This window comes from Cannabis sativa, chromosome X (genome assembly GCF_029168945.1).
Source record: "Cannabis sativa cultivar Pink pepper isolate KNU-18-1 chromosome X, ASM2916894v1, whole genome shotgun sequence".
Taxonomy (NCBI): Eukaryota; Viridiplantae; Streptophyta; class Magnoliopsida; order Rosales; family Cannabaceae; genus Cannabis; species Cannabis sativa.
Window position 1 is genome coordinate 4,106,580 of NC_083610.1, and position 22,128 is coordinate 4,128,707.

The 22,128-nt window shown below is 30.0% G+C and overlaps 3 protein-coding genes across 3 annotated transcripts; 2 read left to right on the forward strand and 1 right to left on the reverse strand.

Moving 5' to 3' along the window:
- The first annotated feature begins 1,032 nt into the window (after positions 1-1,032).
- Positions 1,033-16,188, forward strand: LOC115707442 (uncharacterized). The gene is made up of 6 exons (XM_061105752.1): positions 1,033-1,318; positions 1,464-1,533; positions 1,805-2,002; positions 14,990-15,179; positions 15,276-15,366; positions 15,442-16,188. The coding sequence occupies exons 1-6, from the start codon at positions 1,241-1,243 to the stop codon at positions 16,186-16,188; spliced, it is 1,374 nt and encodes a 457-aa protein (XP_060961735.1). The 5' UTR covers positions 1,033-1,240.
- On the reverse strand, positions 4,342-5,650 carry LOC133031662 (putative F-box protein At5g60060). Its single transcript, XM_061105167.1, has one exon. It carries the CDS (start codon positions 5,521-5,523, stop codon positions 4,471-4,473), a length of 1,053 nt encoding a protein of 350 aa, XP_060961150.1. The 5' UTR covers positions 5,524-5,650; the 3' UTR covers positions 4,342-4,470.
- A 118-nt stretch (positions 16,189-16,306) lies between the features above and the next one.
- LOC133031953 (uncharacterized) lies at positions 16,307-17,578 on the forward strand. The gene is made up of 5 exons (XM_061105753.1): positions 16,307-16,427; positions 16,522-16,766; positions 16,855-17,175; positions 17,285-17,383; positions 17,462-17,578. Exons 1-5 carry the CDS (start codon positions 16,337-16,339, stop codon positions 17,576-17,578), a joined length of 873 nt encoding a protein of 290 aa, XP_060961736.1. The 5' UTR covers positions 16,307-16,336.
- The last annotated feature ends 4,550 nt before the right edge of the window (positions 17,579-22,128 follow it).

Consider the following 22,128-nt stretch of genomic DNA (forward strand, 5'->3'; position numbering starts at 1 on the left):
TGGCTGTGTTTTCATATTTTAAAATTGTGTTTTTAAAAGTGAGAATAGAAAACAGTTTTTGTCATTTTAAAAATTTAATGGTGTTTGGTACAAATTTTTAAAAATTGTTTTTAGATTTTTTTCTTACAAAAAAAATAATATTTTAGCACCATATCATGACATTAACTCATCCGGGTCTAGGTTCGGGTATGATTTCGGGTCTAGGATCTGAGTATGTGAGCAAAATATAAAAATATAATATGTTAGACAACAAAAATTGTTTTTGAAAATTGAAAACAACATTTGGATGTTTTCTGTTTTCTAATTTTTTAAAACTCAATTTTTAAAAAATAGTTTTTAAAAATTTTTGTCCTAATAGTTTTTAAAAATTGTTTTCAGTTTTAAAAAACAGTTTTTAAACTATACAGCCAAACAACCTCTAATTTTTTTTTTCTTATATATACAATAAGAAAACTATTTAATATCACAAATATATATATAATTTTTTAAAAAAATATATGGTGCATTTTGTATAGATGCACACTGCTTGTTTGTATAACTTAGTTATTTAAGATATACTATAATTTTTTTAAAAAATCCAAAAAAAGAAAAAAAATTAACACACTAAATAATAAAACTCAAACCATTTATTTATATGAATATGGGATTAATTAATTAAAAATATCATTATTGGTTGAAATGGGATATGAATATTCAACATAGTAAATAGTTTTTGTTTTTTTGAAATGGATGATAATAAATAGTTACATAATTCAGATTTTCATTTTAAAATTACATTTTTTGAAAACACGATTGTCAAATTATCACCAACCAATATTTTTATAAATAAATCAATGACAAATATAAAAATAATTGTACTTATATTAATTAAAGTAAATAAATTACAATTTACATAAAATATGAAAATATGCCAAACAATCTAACAAAACTTTTTTATCGATTTTTTTTTTTTTTAAATAACTGCAAGTCTGCAACATACTTAATAATGTAAAAAATTAGATTAAATGTTATATGTTGAAACAAGTAGAAGAATAGTTTATTAGAGGTCTACTAAAATATTCTATATTTATAAAAATAGAATAAGAAGAAACATTTTCGTTTTGAAAGCGAACCACTTGCCTGGTTCGTCGGTTCAACCATTTTTAACGGCTCTGATTTATAGTCTCCATAATTCACCTCTTTCATTCTCTCTCTCTCTCAAACATCCGCGGCCATCATTCGTCGTCGTCTTCGGATTCTGATGTTGAAGCCAAGATTTTTCAGGCTCTTCGGTAGAGAAAAGCCAGTCCGCAAGGTCTTCAGTATTGACTTTTTGCTGGTTTGAAATACGAATCGACTTATTGTATTCATATCTAGTTAGTTAGTGTGTTTGAAACAATTTATTTGATGGCGTTTATCGCAGCATGATGTACTAGGAATAAGATGTATGTACATGTTTTAAATTTACTATGTATGTCCTACAGATTGTTGAGGGCTGGTTTTCACCTATAGATTTTTGGAGAAAAGGAGGGAAAAGCTTCCATCAATCTTCAGGTACCAAAAATAAACTAAAATTTTGCATTGATTTCCACCTAAAGAAATCGACATAGATAATGGGAGCATGCATAATAATAATATGGACCCGATAAAGTTTAGTGGGATCGTTTGGGGTTTCTCCAAGGATGGGATTTAAAGTAAAGGGCTTTTGGGTGAGTTTAAACTCGTTAATGGGATCATTTGGGGTTTCTCCAAGGATGGGATTTAAAGTAAAGGGCTTTTGGGTGAGTTTAAACTCGTTAATGGGATCATTTGGGGTTTCTCCAAGGATGGGATTTGAAGGGCTTTCGGGTGGTGAGACAGCTACAATACAAACTTCGACTCCTGAATGGAAGTGGAGAAAGAAAGATTGGAGCGAGTGTTGGGTTGGATTTTGGAGATAATATTAATAAGAAGAAGAGCAAATACTCTGCTTTGAATACCAGTTTGGGGCCTATAATATGGCCTATACTCTGCTTTGATGGAGGTAAAAAGCTTCCAACTTTTTCTTTTTCTCACTGTTTTTACAAACTAAATTGCTTTTTTTTTTTTTATATATATAAAGAAGCATGGAGAATAAATGTTCTTAGTGTTGTAAATATAGATATGTTCAAAATCATATCACTTAATTGTACTGTGTAGATTATAAGTACATGAAATCAAAAAATCTAACAGAAATCTTCCCTAAAATATATGGTAGGTTGTACCCATATGGGTGTTCTTCCTCCCATTTTAACTAAATGAAATCTGTCTATGCCAAGTTCTCTCATTCTCCTAGTGCTAATGTTAAACAGTCCCATGTCCAAAGGATACCTTATGTTGAATCCAGAACCACCTATATTATGTACCTCCTCCCATGTCCGTTGGTCAAAGTTCCATCTGAAAACGTCGAAGTAGTCTGTTAATCGCACTGCCATGTTAAGTGTTTCTTTTCGAAACCTCTGAATCTGTAGTATATCTCTTCCGTCACATGACTCAACCAGGTACTTTCTAGCCCAGTCCCTGGTTTCATCAGGCTGAATTCCGTGAAACCACCTAAATGTTAGTGTAGACAAATCATCGCTGATGTTGAAGCAAGCCATTCCACCGGTATGGTGATCTACACCATAAAATGCCCCTCTGTGGAACAAGATATCATCGTAGGAAAACCTACAAACTTCAGGAATATCTGGCATGGTAGTCCATGATGGGTCTCTGAATGGCCTGATGTAGGCCACCTGACATGGCTGTCCAAAAATAATTGCCATGAGAAAAGTATGGGGTTTTGATATTGTATCCAAAGTGTATGTAGTGAACTTCTTTATTATATCAAAAGAGAGGTTCTCTCGGGGTAATAAAACTGGGGAAGGAAGGAAGATATCTATGGTGTGCATAAATGGCTTGTACAAGGTTAGCTTGTAATCGGCTCTAAGGGTACATAACCATCCTTGCGATGACCCTATAAACGGTAAGGTGTATGGAGGAAGTACCAAACTCGAAGTTACGAATGATATATGATCGGTTTCTTTAGTTGTATTGAAAACAGTCCATTTTGTATTAGTATCATCGTCTTCATTTGGAACGAGAAGCTTGGGAACTAAATGATAGTTATATCCTCCCTGCCTATTTCGTGCCATTTTTGACAAACCATAGAAAATGAAAGCGAATCTTTAACGTGTATCTTCTGAAACAATACTTTTAGAACAGGATATGGAAGGTGTCCCCATTCTGGTACAAAAGAAAAAGAAAAAAAGATTAGTGCTTAAAATCCTTTTTTCCTCTTAATTGCTATAGTTATGTTTTGAAGATCAAAGTTTTTGTGATTTTCATAATTATTTTTCATTTAGACATCAAATAGTGCACCATTTTTTTTAAAAAAAAATTAAAATAAAATAATAATAATAATAATAATAATAAATTTACTTGTAATAATTATTCTATAATTTCTCATAACTTCAAAATTTTCAATTCCAAATAATAATAATACAAAGAACTTATCAAAAGTCAAATATTGATAACATATATCAACTCTAAAATTTCAAACTAGTGCGTGTATGTAATTTATTTATTCAGATATTCATTATTTTAATATGAACAATAAATTATTTACCTCTATTATTCAGATATCCATTATTTTAATATGAACAATAAATTATTTACCTCTATCCATCGCTTTTCTTCTCTTTTCTTCTTCTATCTTAACTATGTTCTTTAATGGATCCAAGACTAGAAATCTTTTATTTCTTTAATGTTGATCGTAAAACTGAAATGTGTATAGACCGATGTGCTTATTTATATGCTATTTATTCTAATCTAAACAAATTTCATATTTGAAGAAATTACATTTTAATTTTTACTTTTATTTTCATATTTTTTAAAACATACCCACTTTTATAAATAATTTATTTTAATAAAATATAATATGAGAGTATTTTTGATTAATTGATACAAAAAAAATATTTTTCAATTTATCCCAACAAGTTTTCCCACCTTTTCAAAAAATTAAAAATGAGAATTATGATTTTTTATTTTAACTGTGTTTTTTTTATTGCTTTTCTATTTTTATTTTTTTATCCTATTTTTAGAAATTAACAGTGGTAACTAATTACTACAAAATTTATATTTAAAAGAAATGGTTACCAAATTTAAATTGGTTATAATAACAATTATAAGAAAAATAGATATGTGATATAGTATTAGTAGTTGCATACTACTATCAATTTAAATTTTTACTTTCCTTCAAAAAAAAATTACTTTTTTTTTTCTTTTTATAGTATCAATATATTATTTGATTGCTTTTTTCAAAAAAATATTTGGGCTTGTGCAGTTAGGATACGAGTATAAATTGTAAATGAATCAGAGACAAAAGATAAAAATAATTGTACTTAAATTGATAAAAATAAATAAAGAACTATCTACATGAAATATGAAAATGTGCCTAACAATCTAAAAAAAACTAAACTTTCACACTGTTATTTAAGGAAGAAATACCGTAGGCACAACCCAAATTGGTGTTCTTCCGCCCATCTTACGAAGGTGATTTTTATCAATATCGAATCGTGTCAAACTCTTAGTTCCAATATTGTAGACTCCCATATCCAAAGGATTATTGATATTTAAATTAGTCCCACCTTTGTCATCAGTAAAATATATGCAATTACTTTGACATTTTGTAGAATTTGATGAACTAGTATCGATTGATACTGATGAATTGTCACCTAAAAACAAAGCTTGATCACCTAAATTATCTATTTCTTCCCATTTTGACTGATCAAAACTCAACCTAGAAACAACAAAATACTCTGTTGCACGACCGTTTGTATCGGTGATTTTACTACACCTATGAACTTGCAAAAGATGATCTCCGTCACATGATTCAACCAAATATTTCTTATCAATGCGTCGTTTAACATTATTATAATTTGTTTGAATCTCTCTAACCCACTTGAAACTTAGTTGAGACAAATCATCACTGATGTCGAAACAAACAATTCTACTTTGATGAAAATCTGTACCAAATAATGCCCCCTTATGAAACAAAACATCATCATAATAAAACGCAATGCAATTTGGTAAATGAGGTATGATAGTCCAAGCAGAATCTTGAAAAGGTCTTATATAAGCCGCTCGTAAATATGCTCCAAATATCATAACGATAATAAAATTGTTTGGCTTTGATATTGAATCGAAGGTGAATGTTGTGAACTTCATAACCATTTCATAACGATTTATACTTAATTCATCGAACAACACAGGAAGGTATATGTCTATAGTGTTATTAAAAGGCTTATAGAGTGTAAATTTGAAATCTTTTCCGAGAGTAGCTAACCATCCTTCTGATGATCCTACGAAAGGCATATCGTACGAAGGAAGTACTAGGTTTGATGATGTTAAGGATATATTATTGTTCTTGGAAAATACATTGTAGACACTCCATAATGTGTTGGTTTCATCACTCTCATTTGGAATCAAAAGTTTTGGAACTAAATGATGTTGATTTAGTTTCATCAACTTACCTCGATTCTTCATTGCTATTTTGTGCCATGATTGACAAACTAAAGCAAATGAAAATGAATCTTTCACTTCAATTTTTTTAAACAAGAATTCTATAAGGTCATGAGGAAGATATCTCCAATCTTGTAAAAGAAAAAGAAAAACAAATGATTAGTTCTTAATTAAAAATCATTATTTCTTAATTAAAGAAATTCATATATATAGTAATTACCTGGTTTTATTTTCTTATCTTTCAGTTTCAGAAATTGATCTACGAATGTTTCCATTTGCTTTGAGCTTGATCTTCTAAATGCATATATAGTCTTAATTATTTAAGTGTAAAAAACATATTAATTAAACAATCTTTAATTGTTTTTGATTTTGATTTTGAAGAAATTTAAACCATGATCCGTAAAAAAAAAACATAAACATAAACACATATATATACACGTAATTGATGCTTCTACAAAAGATATTCCTATAACAATTATATAAAACATTTTAAAACAAATCCTAAAACAAATAATTAATTATACTTCATTTAATTTTATTTTCAGAGTGTTAAATTTTTTTAAATTGACGTCTTATATAATTAATTTTTTTTTTTCAAATCCTAAAACAAATAAGATATATATTTACATATAAAAAAAGTTTTTTTAAGAAAACATATTGATTTTAAGGTGACGATTGGTTGGAGAGGAAATGGTAGAACTCTATTTATTTTTGCAGACCATATATATATATAATACTTATTATAAAATAGATTCAATTATAAGAAACTCATAAAATAGAAAAGCAAAATTTGATTACTTAAACGATTTATTAGAGGAGAAACCTAATGGATTTGAGTACAAATATATAGGTAAGATATTTATATATATATATGGGTATGCTCTTAATGGGTATTACCCATGTATAGGTATTTTATTATTGACCATTGGATCAAATATCTAATGGTTGATATTTATAATCATTAATTAAATATTAAAAAATTAATATTTCCTATTTTGTTATTCTCTATATTCCTAAAATAAATAAAACTATTAATAGAAATAAAAAAATTATAAATGGAATTGTTATTTAAAAAATAAAACACACTAAAAAAAATTAACAAACTATTTTTTTTAATAAAAATCATTTTAAAGATTAAAAAGAAAAAAAAATGTATATTTATCTTTTTATAAAATTTCTTCATACTAGAATTCTAAATTGCATTACTGAAAATAAAAAAAATAATAATTTTAAGCTTTAAACTGTAATACACATAAAATGTATAAGATTTTTTTTAAACCTAAAATCTTTAATTTTATAATAATTAACAATTATTTATATGTTTTTATTTTTTTAAAAAAAATACTTGAGCTTACCAAATTTATAAGAACAAAACCAATGAAGAAAATTTTAACAAAAAAAAAATGAAGAAAGAAAAATTGTCATAAACATTATTGAATAATGGCAATTGTCAACACAAGAATTTCAGCACAAAAAATTATATTTGACTCCTAGACAAGATTATCATCTTCCAATCCTAAAAATATAAATAATGAACAACATCTCATTAGTTATTCTAGGAGAATGATTCATGGTAATATCAAAAAAATCATTGGATGATAATAATATTTTTCTAACAATGATAGCCTAAGTAAGAACTAAGAAGTATTGTAGCGTTTTATTTTTAAGAATATGAATAATATTAAGACAATTGGATTCCACCTCCTATTCTTCTAATAAAAAAAACACATTAATATACATGTAAATAATTTTTAGTTTTACAATAATAGAGTAGTAATTTTAATTAATTTTTAAAAATAATTTATAATTTTTTTTTTCAAATTATTAGTTGTAATTATTATTTCCAATTTTATAAAAAATAAATATATTTTTTTAAAAAAAAAAAGAAATAATTTTTAGAAACTTGCCCTAAAAAGGTTATTAGATTATTACCTTATTTTTATATTTCTAACAGACCTGACAAAAATTTTTTAGTTTATACAAAACCCTAGACTTATTAGGATTAACTTTAATTTGAATTTGAATTTTTTTTTTCATTTTATAAATTAATTAAATAATAAAGAATATATATGTAATCAATCGTATAAAAGCTGCATTTAAATTTAAATATATCAGGCTCCTCAAACATTCATATTTACAAAATCATACTTTCAGGTGTACTAAATTACTTCTCTTTAATTTTCATCCTTTCCTTACTAATACTTATTATACAATAAATTCAATCATTAGAAACTCATAAAATAAAAAAGCAAAGATTTGATTACTTACCCTTTTTAGATAATCTTTCTATGATCTGTCGTTATTTCTTCAATCTTTCTCACCAATTAAACCTAATATAAAGTATAAACGATTTAGAGGAGAAACATAATGGATTTGGCTAGAAATATATAGGTATTATATATATAGGTTTATATTTCTCAAAGACTTGACAAAAAGTTTTTTTGTTAAACAAAACCCTAGACTTATTAGGATTAACTTTAATTTGAATGTTAAATTTAGATTTCTTTCATTTATAAATTAATTAAATAATAAAGAATATATATATATATATAATCAATCGTATAAAAACTGCATTAATTAAAATTAAATATTTTATATATATAATTATATTTTTTTAAAAATGATTAATTAAATTCTTAGTTAAATTAACTATTTATAATTTGAACTTTAATTTACAGTTATTTATTAATTTGAACACTAATCAATTATATATAATTAATTATCTTCCTTAGTTTTCGAAAATTATCTTTTATATCCTTTATATATATCATACATATCTACAAATATTTACCAAAATTGACAATTAATTTTTTTTAAAGAAAATATGGGAACTTCATTAAAAGGCATTAAGCCAAAAAAATTGGAATTACAAAAGATAGACAAATTTAAATAGCTAAATCAGGGGAAACTCGGCCACCTAAATCTACCGCTCGTTTTGCTAAAGAATGAGCAACATGGTTCTTAGACCGATTACAATGCGACAGGGATATGTTACTGAAAGAATTCCGAATATGATTAATATCATTAAGAACAATACCAAATTCATTGAGACAAGGAGCTTTTCTATTGACAGCTAAAACTACCCACTGACAATTGGAGAAAACAGCAATCACTGTATACCCCATCTGCACGCAGCAAGAAAGCCCATGGAGCAGAGCTTTGGCTTCGGCAACGTGAGATTCCAACAATCTCACCCAAGGATCAGCCGCACTCAAGAATAGGACATGCCCCATACGATTAGAAACCAAAGCCCCATCCCTATTTTTCGATTCTCAACACAAACCCCAGCATCCACAAAAAGATTGAACTCACCAAGAACCAGATCAGCCTCAGATGAGCCCAATCGATTACTTGCGTTGCCAGGAGCCGGACCCATAGAAGTTGGCACAATATTATTATTAGCATCTTGATACTTCCATAAATAATCCATGTCCCAAGTACTAACCATGTTATCAAAAAGGAGCCGTTGATCATGCACAAAGGTATTTCGCCTATTCCAAATTCGCCAACCAAGGGTTATAAACTGTTCAAGTTCCTGTCGTCTCAAGATATCCATACACCATGGCGAGATAAATTGGCATAAGCCAGGATGATATTCAAACATGTCTTCCACACAAATTTTTTTATCTTAGGCGGGAGATTTAGCTGTCAAAGAAGTTTCCACCACCGAGAAGACCCTGAGGAGCCCGAAGCTTGGCCCCACCCCAACCTGGACACATTACTCCAATATCCACTATTTACCGAGAAAGAACCATTATCAGAGAAATACCAAATAAGCCTATTCTAACTATCAAACAAGGAGCATGGGAGACAAAATGACAAAATTGACAATTAATTAAATGAGTTGATATACGATAAGTTGAAAATAATATAAAAGTCCTATATCAAATATGATTAATTTATTAGAGGAAATTATATTATATATCTATTTTACTTTCTTTTCATATTCTTTAAGATATATCCACTTTTATAAATGATTTTTTCATTAGACCTCTTAGATTAATGTAAACTATATGCTAGACTTAGTAGAGAATAATAATATATTGGTCAACCCACTCAAAAAAAAAATAAGTATATATTAATAAAATATAATATTTCTCAACTTATCCTGATTTATCCTTAGCAAAAACAAAAAGAATTAATATGATTAATTTATGTGAAAATTACATCAAATGTGAGTTTTTAAAAATATTTTACTTAAATATGGCATTTTTAAGTTTGTACACATTTTATGGTAGTTTTGTATTTTTAGACTTTATTATGGGATTAGATTTGCCATATTTGTGTAAAATTATTTAGAAAGCCGATATCTTATTAATTTTCCCTCAAAATTACAATCTCACTTTACAAACTCATTCCACAAACCCACTCCACGTCTTCTTCTTCTCCAGTCCCCATTGATCTCAACCATACACCCATTGATTCCTCCTTTTCACATGTAATTTGTTTTTCTGAAATCCACTGTAACTTTATTTGAACACTCCTTCGCCATCTCCCAAGTTTGAAAGTTGTTTGTCGTAAGTCTCTCTCAAAACATTACAGAGCCGTCGAGAAGTGGTGAGTGATCTTCGTAGCTTCTTCTTTCTTCCTCCTTTCACTCTCCATCGTTCTTTGATTTTTTTCGATGCTTGTCGCGGCAGAAGCTGCAATTTTGTATTCAGTTTGAAGATTTGATTTTTTTAAAAAAAAATAAAAATTAATAAAAGTTGAAATTTTTGGACTATTATAATGGAAGCAAAGTTGTTATTTATTTTAAAAAAATATTCCTGTGCATTAAAACTAGAAAGCAAATTGAAGAAAACGTAAAACTAGTTGTAATATTTTTTATCGGTTTAATTTCAGATTTAGCAGATGGAAATCGGTTCTCCTACTAAACATGCATATATTGGGAATAACATTAATCTTGCCAAAAAGGTCAAAGTGCCCATTAAAAAATGAGCATGACGAGAATTAGAGTTTGTGTTATGTTTTATAGAAATTGGTTTTATTAATTCATTCCTTTTGTTCAACTATGTTAATGGTGTTTGATAGAACTAGTTTCATCCAGGGCCGGCCCTGACTTTTAGTGGGCCATAGAAAAAAAAATTATTTTGGACCCTAATTTAGAAAAAAAATATGGTATTTTTTAAAATCAGTTAAAAATGGTATAATTTTAAAAGGTAAATATTTTTTTTTTGGGCCCCTAGGATAGGTGGGCCCTAGGCACAGGCCTAGCCCGCCTATGCCCAGGGTCGGGCCTGGTTTCATCAGTACTTTTTTTTTATCAATTAATGTGTTATTTTTTAGTTGATGTTAATGTGATGAAACTGGTTTATTATTATTTGTTTGTTGTTGGTTATAGTGTTAAAAGTTTGGTTTGATTACTTTGTAGCATTATTATATTTTGTGAAATATTGGTTAAAACCAATTTTGTATGATGGATGTAGCTTTGATGTAAAACTCTTTGTTGTCTTATTTAGTTTAGTTAAACTTAGTTTCTGTTTTAAACTGGTTTCCCAAGTTCGAAACTTGTTTCACATTAGGGTTTTGTAATGGGTAGTTGCTCAATTTTATGAAATTATTGTATATTTTTTTAATTTTAAGTTTCCTTTTATTATTTTATTTTTAGGTTTGAAACTGGTTTCATACTTATATTTTGTTTTTAGATTTTGTTGTGCATTGTATGTTATTTTAATTATATTTGCGAGTTTTTAAATTTTTTTGTTTGTGTCTGATTTTTTTTTTTTCATATGGTTGATTGATGAACTGGTTTAAGTTATCTTCTTTATTTATCATTTGATGTTTTGTTATAATTTTTGTTACGATGGTTCATACTTCATAAGTTTAAAACTGGTTTGTTATTGTACGTAATTAAGTTTTAAGTTTTATTTTTTTCTTTTGTTATTTTAGAAATCTAGTTTCGCTGTGTAAAATTTTCAAATAGGTGATAAGTAAAATTGGTTTTTGATAATTTAATTTTCTAAGCTATTTGTTAAAAAAAAAAAATAATAATGTGCTATATTTTTTTTTACTAACTCAGTTTTGTGTTTCAAATTTTATGTTTGTTCATTTTTTTTTTACTTGGCTTCTCTATTTAACATGTTTAATTGGTTGTTTAATGTAACTGGTTTTTTTGTGTCAGATTTTTAATTGTTTAATGTAGATAATTTCTCTATGTCGAAAATTTAATTGGTTGTTTAATGTAATTGATTTTTATGTGTCAAAAATTTTATTTGGTTAGTTAATGTACCTCGTTTTAATGATTTAAATTTATTTATATGTGAAGAATTCTCCAATGGTAGTCTACTTTTTTTTTTTTTTAATTTATTAGTTTTTGTGTTTCAATATATCATTTTATTATTTTAAGTTTCTTATGTTTTTATTTATATTTTTTAGGTAATTGTATTTAGTAATTGGTTTTTGTATTTAAATTTTGTTTTAGATATTTTGGTATTTGGTTTATGAAAGTTAATTTTTAATAATTATTTTACGAAATTGGTTTTTTATATCAAATTTTTGCTAAGTTGTTTAATGTAACAGGTTTTTGTTATTTAGTTTATAAGTTATTATTAAAAATAATTTTATGGTATGTATTTTTTTATTTTTTGAGTAACTGGTTTTTGAAATTAATATATCTTTTTTATTACTTTAGGTGTGGTATGTTTGTTCACTTTTTAGTTGATTGTAATATGAAGCAGGTTTTTGTATTAAATTATTGTTTTTGTTATTATATGTAATTTATTTTAAGATTTAGTTTTTAATTTGGTTAATCTATATAACTGGTTTCTTGGTGTTATATTTTGAACTAGCTGATAAATATTACTGATTTCTCTTTGTCAAATTCTAAGGTCCAACTTCGGCGACAACTCCAACATCCAACATCGGTGACAACTTTGATGTCTAATTACAGTAATTTTTCGGTAGCGATGACTTTTTCGACGATGATAGCAATTATGTTGAATATTCCCATTCTATTCTTTGCTTTTATTGCGGCTAATATTTTGTTTTTTAGTGGATAGTGACGGTTTTGTTTAGTGGGTTAATAATCGAGTCTTGGAGCTTCTCAAAAATTTGTAATTAGTTTTAATTTTGGTCTTGTGTTGGTTTTAGTTTTGATACTGGATTGGTGGTCAAGTCTTAGAGATTCTAAAATGCATGTAAAATTTATATGAGTATTTGTATTTGTAACTAATTTTTTTCGTTAAGAAACCAGTTTTTGATTATACACAGTTAATTGGTTTATTAATTTATCATCTTAATAAAATTATTTTAATATTCCTTCAATTTATTAACAAAAAAAAAAATTTCAGTTGACATCATTTTTTTATTCTAATATTTTTTTTAAAAAAAAAAGAAAAAAAAAACACAATTTTAAAGTTTTTTTATGGCATTTCTTCTTATATACAATGATTTTTTCCATATTCTTAAGTTTTTTTTAAAAAAAAAAAAGCCATATTTTGTACATTTAAGTTTTTATGCCATATATGATATATATCAAAACTTACATTTTTTTTTTCTTCATATTTTTGTAAATATCCCTTAATTTATAATCTAGTATATTGTTACGTGCGATGCACGTATGCTATGTTTTATATTAAGTATTATATTATGAGTTCGAAAAGAAATAAATGAATCAAAAATAAATAATATTTAATTTAGAGAGATTTGAATAATAAATTTAAATTAAACTTTTATGTCCAGTAAAAACATATTGGAAACAATAATAATAAGGTTATAATATATGTTGCATTTGTTCCAGTTCTTAAAATAATAGCAGTAAGAACATCTTTGACCTGGAAAAGCAAATATTACAAAATTAATAATAATAATATGGTTATAATATATGTTGCTTAACTGATGATTGTTTAGTAGTGTAAAAAAATTTCAAAAATTGTAGTTTGTTAGAGAGATATGTAAGTTAATCGTAAATATTATTTAATTTTTTAGGTTTAATTATTGGGTTTATTTTTTGAAATTTGAATTTAGCCGTGTAAAAAAATTTCAAAAATGGTTGTTAGAGAGATATGTGGGTAAGATATTTTTTTAATTTTAAAAAAGATTGTTTAATTTTTTGGGTTTAATTATTGGGTTTATTTATTTGTTAACGTTTAACGTTAATAGTCTGTTAAGTTAATCGTGTAAGGCTAAATAAAAAAAGGAATCGTTAAACCAAGAATCGTTAAACCAAGAATTGCCGTTAGATAGACACTTTTAATATATAAAGATATTATGGGTCATGTAATGTATATTAAAGGGGTAATTATATAAGGCACCAATTTTTGTAAAAAAATTTACATTTTTACATTTAAAGAATTTTTTTACATTAATTTTTATGGTTTTCTTTAGAAACAATGCGAAAACAATAAGAAAACTACATAAAAGTAATAGAAAAATATAACATCTAAATAACATCAAAATAACAACAAAAAATAGCATATATATAACAAAAATCAACAACAAATTAACAAGAGTACAATATAAAAAGACCTTATTTTCTGAAATTAAAAGGGAAATTTGATTTTTTATCCTTACATTAAGGGGAAATTTTTTCCTTAAACCTAAAATATCCTATATAGGTAAAATAGGACAATATTTACTTAATTCCCACATTACCCCCTCATTCAAGTCTGACTCGTCACACTACAAGAATTTCCACCAATAGCGGCGGGCCTATTAGCGGCGGAGCTCCTCCGCCGCTAATAATGGGGCTATTAGCGGCGGAGCCCCTGCTTGGCCGCTATTGGGGGGCAGAATTTATTTTTTTTTTTTTAAATATTAATAGCGGCGGGCTGTCCGCCGCTAATGCCCGCCGCTAATACTATTAGCGGCGGGGTCCGCCGCTAATACCCCGCCGCTAATAGGTGGGCGGGAAAAATCCCGCACATATTGATTCAAAGTATTAGCGGCGGGGTATTAGCGGCGGACCCCGCCGCTAATAGTATTTTATTTAAAAAAAAATAAAAAAATCAATTAAATGTTATTAGCGGCGGGGTCCGCCGCTATTACCCCGCCGCTAATAACACTATATATACCCCATCAGACCCCTCATCCCCATTTTTCCATTTTCTCTCAAAAAAAAACCCTAACCGCCTCCTCCTTCCCCTTCTCCTTTTCTGAAATTTCCACCGCCTCCATCTCCGACGCACCACCACTCCGACGCACCACCACCCCGACGCACCACCACCGCACCACCACCCCGACGCACCACCGGTTATTTTAGGTAAGTATTGTTTTTTTATTATTATTTTAGATTTGTTATTATATAGTTTTAGGTTTTAGATTGGTTTATATAATGTATATTTAAATTTTGAATGTTATATATTTTAGGTTTTAAATAATTTTGAGTTTATAAATGTAGGTTTTTATATAGAAAAATCTGTGTGTATATATATTTTTGTATATAAAATTGGGTATATTTATATATAAATATATGTTTATGTATATTTGTGTATATATAATTGGGTATATATATAAGTTTTGATTTTTTTTTATGTGTATATATACTTTAAAGGGTGTGAAACAAGATTTAATCGGCTTGATCGAAATGAAGATGCGCCTTCTGTTTGTCGCTATCTCTCAGTTTTTAATTCTCAATCTCGTCCTTTAACTAGCGGACTTATCAAGCCTCTTGATCATATCAGTCGTGACAAAGCTGAGTGGTGCATTCTTCAAAATTCTCCTGAAATCCAAGCTTACTTAGAGTAAGTTTGTTACATTTTTATAAATTATTTTATTAAATTTTTAGTTTTTATTTTCTATCTCCCTCTATTGTATCTTGACATTATCATACTTCACAGTGAACATTTGGACAAGATCAGGCATGAATATCCTAATGGTAATCACGATGTCTTGCATAGGCAAACTTTCCGTCCGTGGTTTCATAAGAAGGTATAACGACAAAATTGTAAAGTTTTAATTCAATCATTTATATTCCTCTCGTATTAATACATTTTATGTATTTAGATACATGAGTTGCACAAGCTTGGAACTTTACAAAATGGTGATGAGTTACTCGCTCTCGCTTCCGGGTCCGATTACTTAGCAACATTTTACGAAGGTTGTGTAGTGAATGGTGTTCGGTTTATTGCATCAAAGCGAGACCAAAAGCGGAAGACACAAAATAGTGGTGTTCTTGTTCTTTGGGCCGAAGGGTTTAATTATTACGGCACACTTGAAGATGTAATCACTATATCTTATACTGGTGCATATACAGTGTCATTGTTTGAATGTAAATGGTATAACACTAATCCATTAAGAAAGAAGACAATCACTGAAAATAATATAACTAGTATAAATACTCGTGGATATTGGTATCAAGATGAACCGTACATCCTTGCTAACCAGGCGAAGCAAGTTTTCTATCTTGAAGATCCACTCAGAGGTCGCGATTGGAAGGTTGTTGAAGATATTAGCCATCGACAAATTTGGGACATTACTGACAACGAAGATGAGACTGATGTAGATGTTGTTAGTGATTCTAACTCTGCCAATTTTGTGTTGACGGTTGATCTTGGAGAGTTGATTATGCAATCGAATGAACCTCCAGTAATTGTTGAATCGTCCGATCAGTTAGTGGATTCTGAGATAGAGAATAATGAACTTGATGAAAATTATGTTGCTGAAGAAGTAGATGATTTACTAGTTGAACATGTGGAGGATGAAAATGTAAACTTAGTGAATGATGGAAATGATAGTGATTCTTCAGTGTAACTTTTATTTTGTAAACATTTGTTATTAAAATTTTTTACAATTAAAGGACTATTTAATTTCTTTCGCATTAACATTTGTGTGATATTTCAATTATGTGTTTCACATTTGTGAATTCTTACATTTTTTTCCGTCTTCAAAGTAAAGTAAAATGTCAGCTACGTTAGCGACATACCACGGTGGGGATGGTGATGGCAGGGATCCCCCTGATCCTTCTAGGGTACCGTCGTCTTGCGAAGCAGGTTTTCATATTTTTTCAAATCTACAATTGTTCTGAATATAAATAGTGAATGTATGATTTACTAATAAAATTATTTTTCCCTCGAATATATATAGTTCCACCTCCGGTCAGAAAGGGTCGTGGGGTTGCCGCAAACGCTAATCTCGAAAAAAAAAGGAGAGATGCTGGTAAGCCCTTGCCGGTGGAGGTAGATCTTGAAACAGGCAAAGTTGTTGGCGCTGAAGCAAGCAATTATGTTCGATTTCTTGGCCAACAAGTAAGCATGTTGTGCCCGGGTGGTCATCTAAATTTTTCTGATGTACCCCAACAATACAAGGATCAAGTGCTCAATCGAATTAGAGTGAGTGACTTTGAATTATTAAAAGTTGTAATAATTTTATGTCCTCATTTATAAATTAACATTACTTTAAATTACTTTTATTACATAGTACTACTTTGATATCGATGGGAATCCCCATCGAGACCTACTTATGGGGACTTTATATTCGGTGATGGCGGAGCGGTATAGTGAGCGAAAGACACTCAGACACAAGCATTTCAAACAACATTACAAAAAACCAGAAGATTGGGACACAGTTCTCAAATTCCCCCCTGACTACTTGAATACCGAGACTTGGAAACCGGTTTGCGAATTGTTCGTTAGCGAGGCATTTTTGAATCGTTCAACTAAAAATAAATCGAATCGGCAACTAATGAAATATCCAACAACGCAAGGCACAAAATCGTTGGCGTCCATACGCCACGGAATGGTATGTATTAATTCTTTAATTGTTAAATGTTTCATAAAAAAAAATTCTTTAATAGTTAATAATATTTTTTTCTTATAATAAACTAATTTAATTGTTTATATTTGTATAGGGGGGTCCTCCTGGAGAGCATGTAGTTGAAGCATGGAAGGAGATCCATGTGAAAAAACCGTCTGGAACTTTCGTTAATGAATTAGCTGCAAAAGATTATGTAAGTGATTAAAATGATTTATTATTAAAATTTATATTTTATATTAATTACATATTCTAATAATTTTGATTTAAATAGGAGGAACTGATCAAGGAGCTTGATAGGAAGCGACTGGAACGACAATCCCAGAGCGATGCGGGACCGAATCCGAATACCGATGCGGTTATCAGTTTGACGTTATGGAAACAGTTCTAGGCCAAAGATCTGACTATCAAAGAGGCGTGGGTAAAAGGCTCAAGGGCAAAGGAAAGAAACCAATCCCTCAAACTCAATCAACGGTGCCTCCCCAACCAACTACTGAAATGATGAGCACTGTGGCAGATATATTCTCAGCTATGCGTGCCACTTGGGGGGGTAATTTGACGCCTGAACAACGTGCCCAAATATTTAACCCACGCTTTGACAATTTCATTCAAACGTATAGTCAGTCGCAGTCGCCTGGTGGTTCGTCTTCTCAGAGTCATGCCGCTCCTCCGGAACAGCAACAACAACCTCCTTCGCAACCACAATTTCAGCCTTCCTCGCAACAACAATTCCAAAATTTGTCACAGCAGCAATTTGAAAATTTTTTGCAGCAGCAACAACCCCAATCTTTTCCTCAGCAGTTTCCTCAGCAGCAACAACAGTCTGCTCCGCCAATGGGAAATCAGTTCTTATACCGAACACCGTCAGAGTCTCCTCCACTCGGCTCAAACTTTGCTGATTTTGGATTATTTGGGAGTTCATCGCAGGAGAACCAATTTTTTTCAACTCCCATTTTCAACCAAGCTGAGCTCGGTAATTTAACGTTGGGTTTATCATCAGACCAAGCGTATGTGCCTTCTCCGCCACGGGCTTCGGGGACTCGTACCGAAAATAATCCAGATCAAGACTTCATAATTAGAGACCTGAATGAAGATGTTAATGAATAATTTATTTATGTTTTGTAATAATTTAGTTTAATTTTGAGACAATATTTTATTAGGATTATTATGTTAAAGTTAATTACTTTGGAGACAATTTTAAATTATTAATAAATTTTATTAAATTGTTTTAATTATATTAATTAGATTTATTTATTAAATATTCGTATATTAATTAATTATTTATTTATATATAAGATTAATATATATTTATTATTATTTATTATTTATAAATATTTATTATTTTTTTTTTATTCTGATGGGTAATAGCGGCGGGACCCCGCCGCTATTGCCCTGTGTCAGTCTCGAAACCCGCTAATACTATTAATAGCGGCCAAGCAATAGCGGCGGACCAATAGCGGCCGAGGTCCGCCGCTATTGCCCTTTAGCGGCCAGATTGTGGACCAATAGCGGCCGAGGGGCCCGCCGCTATTGGTCCTTAATGTTGTAGTGACTGAAGCATCGGACCCAGCCCAGCCCCATCGGACCCAGCCCAGCCCCATCGGACACAGCCCAACCCCATCGGACCCAGCCCCATCGGACCCAGCCCAGCACCATCGGACCCAGCCCAGCCCCATCGGACCCATCGGGTCTTCGTCTTTCCCAACCCATTCACGCCTGAATCGGACTGAATCGGACTGCGCGTGGGTTTTTGTTTTGGTCGGTTTTCGTGGTGGTCATGGCGTCGAGCGATGCGGTGGTTGCGGCGGTCGAGCGGTGCGGTGGAAGAGGTGGATCGACGTGGGTTTTGTGCGGTGGAGGAGGTAGATTGGCGTGAATTTTGTGCGGTGGAGGAGGTGGCTCGGCATGGAGGCTTTGTGGGTTTTGAGTTTGATTTGAGAGAGAAAGGAGGAAGAGAGAGAGAGGTTGAAAAAAATGGGAGGGGTATTTTAGGGTTTAGGGAAAAGTATATCCATTTTTTCAATAGCTATAACTATTAGTTTGGGGAACAAATTTAAGTATAGAAAATGCATAGAAAATCAAATTTCCCAACTAAAATTATAAAAGTCGTAAAAATATTTAAAATTCTGTACAATTGCATTTTTGTAATTTTTTTTGTTATTTTATGTATTTGTGAAATAATCCCATATTAAATGTGGTTATAAAATAAAAATTGTACTAATACCTAATTCTCATAATTGGAGAGTAATTGAGAGTCCTAAACAACTTTTAATTACATGGTTAATGTGTACTTAACAAACATGCTAAACTTTATAAGTACTTTGAATTATACTCAATTATAATTATATAGTAGATTTCTAAAAATGTCCTAAAAACTACTCAAAATTTAAATTATTATAAGGATAGATAGTATTTTTAAAAATTATTAAAAAAATATGTATGTACTTTTAAATAGACTTTTTTCTATTTAGGCCCTTCGGTTGGGTGGGCTCTAAACACGAGTTTAGTCCGCCTTAACTTAAGATCGATCCAGCGGACAATATCAAAATTCTTTCCACTCAGACGAATCAAAACTCCACTTAAAAACATTAAAATTCTCTGTCACAAAAGATTTTTTGACTGCTAAATCTTCCTAATTATTATTTCAGTTACACTTAATTCTCCAAGTTTAAATTCTAGCGGTATAATCTTCTAAATTACTAAACTGTTAATAAATTTTAGGTGTTATCCGGTTAATTGTCACTGAAGTGGATTGAAGCATCATAAATTAAGAAAATTTAAGAAAGGTGTTTACTTAGCAAAGTGCTTTTCGGGTTGTTCAGGCCTGACCTTGGGTATAGGCGAGCTAGACCTGTGCCTAAGACCCACCTAGCCCAAAGGCCTAAAAAATAAATTTCTCTTTTAAAATTATACGTTTTTTAACTGATTTAGAAAATGACACATTTTTTTTTAAAAAAAAAGAGGAAATTACACTTACTATGGGATTTTAAAAGTTCTTATGATAAATATGACACATTTAAGTTTGACCAATTTAAATGGTATTTTTTTTTTTGTTTTTAGGTCTTTTGATGGTATTTGATATGCCATATATATGTAATTAGGTTTTCAAATCCCATATTTAATGTTTCTATTTGTTTAGGAAGTTCTACTTGTCATTGATGCCGGAAAAGTCACTGGAGTTTGCTGCCGGTGCCGGAAAAGTCGTCGGAGTAGCGGTCGGTGCTGGGAAAGTCGCCGGAGTTGCTGCCGGCGCTGGAAAATTCGTCGAAATTGGTATTGTCACCGGAAAAATCACCAAGAAACCGATTTATTGGTGATTTTTCCGTTGGCAATGCCAATTCTGACGCTAGCAGCTACTCCGGCGACTTTTGGCACCCACAGCAAACTTCGGAAAAGTCATCAGAATTGGCATAGTCGCTGGAAAAATTACCAAGAAACTGGTTTCTGGTTTCTTGATGAAGAAACCAGTATTTTGGTGATTTTTCTAGTGATTTCTCTGACGACAATGGCAATTATGACGACTTTTCTGGTGTTGGTAGCAACTCTGACGACTAATACATCGACAGCTACTCTGGTGACAGCTACTCTAGTAAACTCTAGGAAATTCATCGGAATTGGCATTGTCGCCGGAAAAATTACCGAAAAAATCACCAAGAAATTGGTTTTTTTTTCTTCATCAAGAAACAATTTTCTTGATGAAGAAATCAGTTTCTTGGTAATTTTTTTTGTATTTTTTTTCTCTATTTGGTTGATTGATGAAACTAGTTTCAATTATTTTCAGTGTATATCATTTTTATTTTGTTTTCATAATCTTTATTGTTGTTGTGTAACAAAATTGGTTCCTTGATGAAGAAACCGGTTTCTTGATAAAAAACCACTTTCTTGGTAATTTTTCTAGTGATTTTGCTGGCGACAATACCAATTCTAACGACTTTTTTGACGCCGGCAATAACTCCGACGATTTTTCCGACACTGGCAACTACTTCGGCGACCTTTCCGGCACCGACATCAAACTCTAGAATAGTCGTCGGACTTGGCATTGTCACCGGTAAAATTACCGGAAAAATCACCAAGAAACCAGTTTCCAAGAAACCGATTTCTTCATCAAGAAATCAGTTTCTTGGAGATTTTTTCAGGGACAATGCTAATTCTGACGACTTTTTCAATGCCGACAGCAACTCCGGTGACTTTTCCGACACCGATGGCTACTCCGACGACTTTTCCGGTGCCGACAGTAAACTCCGGTGACTTTTCTGGCACGAGTGACAACTTCGACGATCACTATAGTTTTACTTGTTTTATTTTTTTTTAAAAAAATAAATATGAAGGAAATTTTAATATTTTTTATGGTAATTTAATTAAGTTTTTATTTTTTATGAATTTTAAATTCATATTTTTTTTAATGTTTTATATGGATTTTTTTAGAAAAAAAAAACCATATTTTTAATTTGATTGGTTAGATAATGCCATATTTAGTGGCATTTACTTTTTATGCCATATTTATTATAACCTTAATAATTTTTCTCATATTTTTAAAAATATCTCTTAAAAAAAATGAGGGTTTAAAAATATTTATTTTTCTATGACCCATTATATTTCAGCCCAGAGTTCAGTTTACTACATTTGGAGAGCTACGTAGGAGGTAAAATATGAGAATGTAGATTGGTTTCAGAATACATTTATGTGTAATACAGAGATGGTGAGTTTAACATATTGGTGTAATATCGTGCTTACATGTTATCTTTAATTTTGTAGTGAATAATACTCTTTCTTACATTTTTTTAATAAATATAAATGAAATTTTATTACTCACAGTCGACTAAATAATAATCTGCACATCTCTCTGTTAGAGATACGATCAGAATTTAAATTAGAAAAATAAACTAAATAATCAGTTTTTTAATTCCCGAATTGTTTGACAAAAAAATTAAACTAAAATCA

Excerpts from the sequence above, each read along its gene's own strand:
- LOC133031953 (XM_061105753.1), top strand. The coding sequence starts at position 16,337 with ATGTCAGCTACGTTAGCGACATACCACGGTGGGGATGGTGATGGCAGG. Across the intron at positions 16,428-16,521 it reads ACCGTCGTCTTGCGAAGCAG|TTCCACCTCCGGTCAGAAAG; the intron begins GTTTTCATATTT and ends GAATATATATAG. Across the intron at positions 17,384-17,461 it reads AATTAGCTGCAAAAGATTAT|GAGGAACTGATCAAGGAGCT; the intron begins GTAAGTGATTAA and ends TGATTTAAATAG.
- LOC133031662 (XM_061105167.1), bottom strand. The coding sequence starts at position 5,523 with ATGAAGAATCGAGGTAAGTTGATGAAACTAAATCAACATCATTTAGTT.
- LOC115707442 (XM_061105752.1), top strand. The coding sequence starts at position 1,241 with ATGTTGAAGCCAAGATTTTTCAGGCTCTTCGGTAGAGAAAAGCCAGTC. Across the intron at positions 1,534-1,804 it reads AAGCTTCCATCAATCTTCAG|GATGGGATTTGAAGGGCTTT; the intron begins GTACCAAAAATA and ends GGTTTCTCCAAG. Across the intron at positions 15,180-15,275 it reads GAAATCCAAGCTTACTTAGA|TGAACATTTGGACAAGATCA; the intron begins GTAAGTTTGTTA and ends CATACTTCACAG.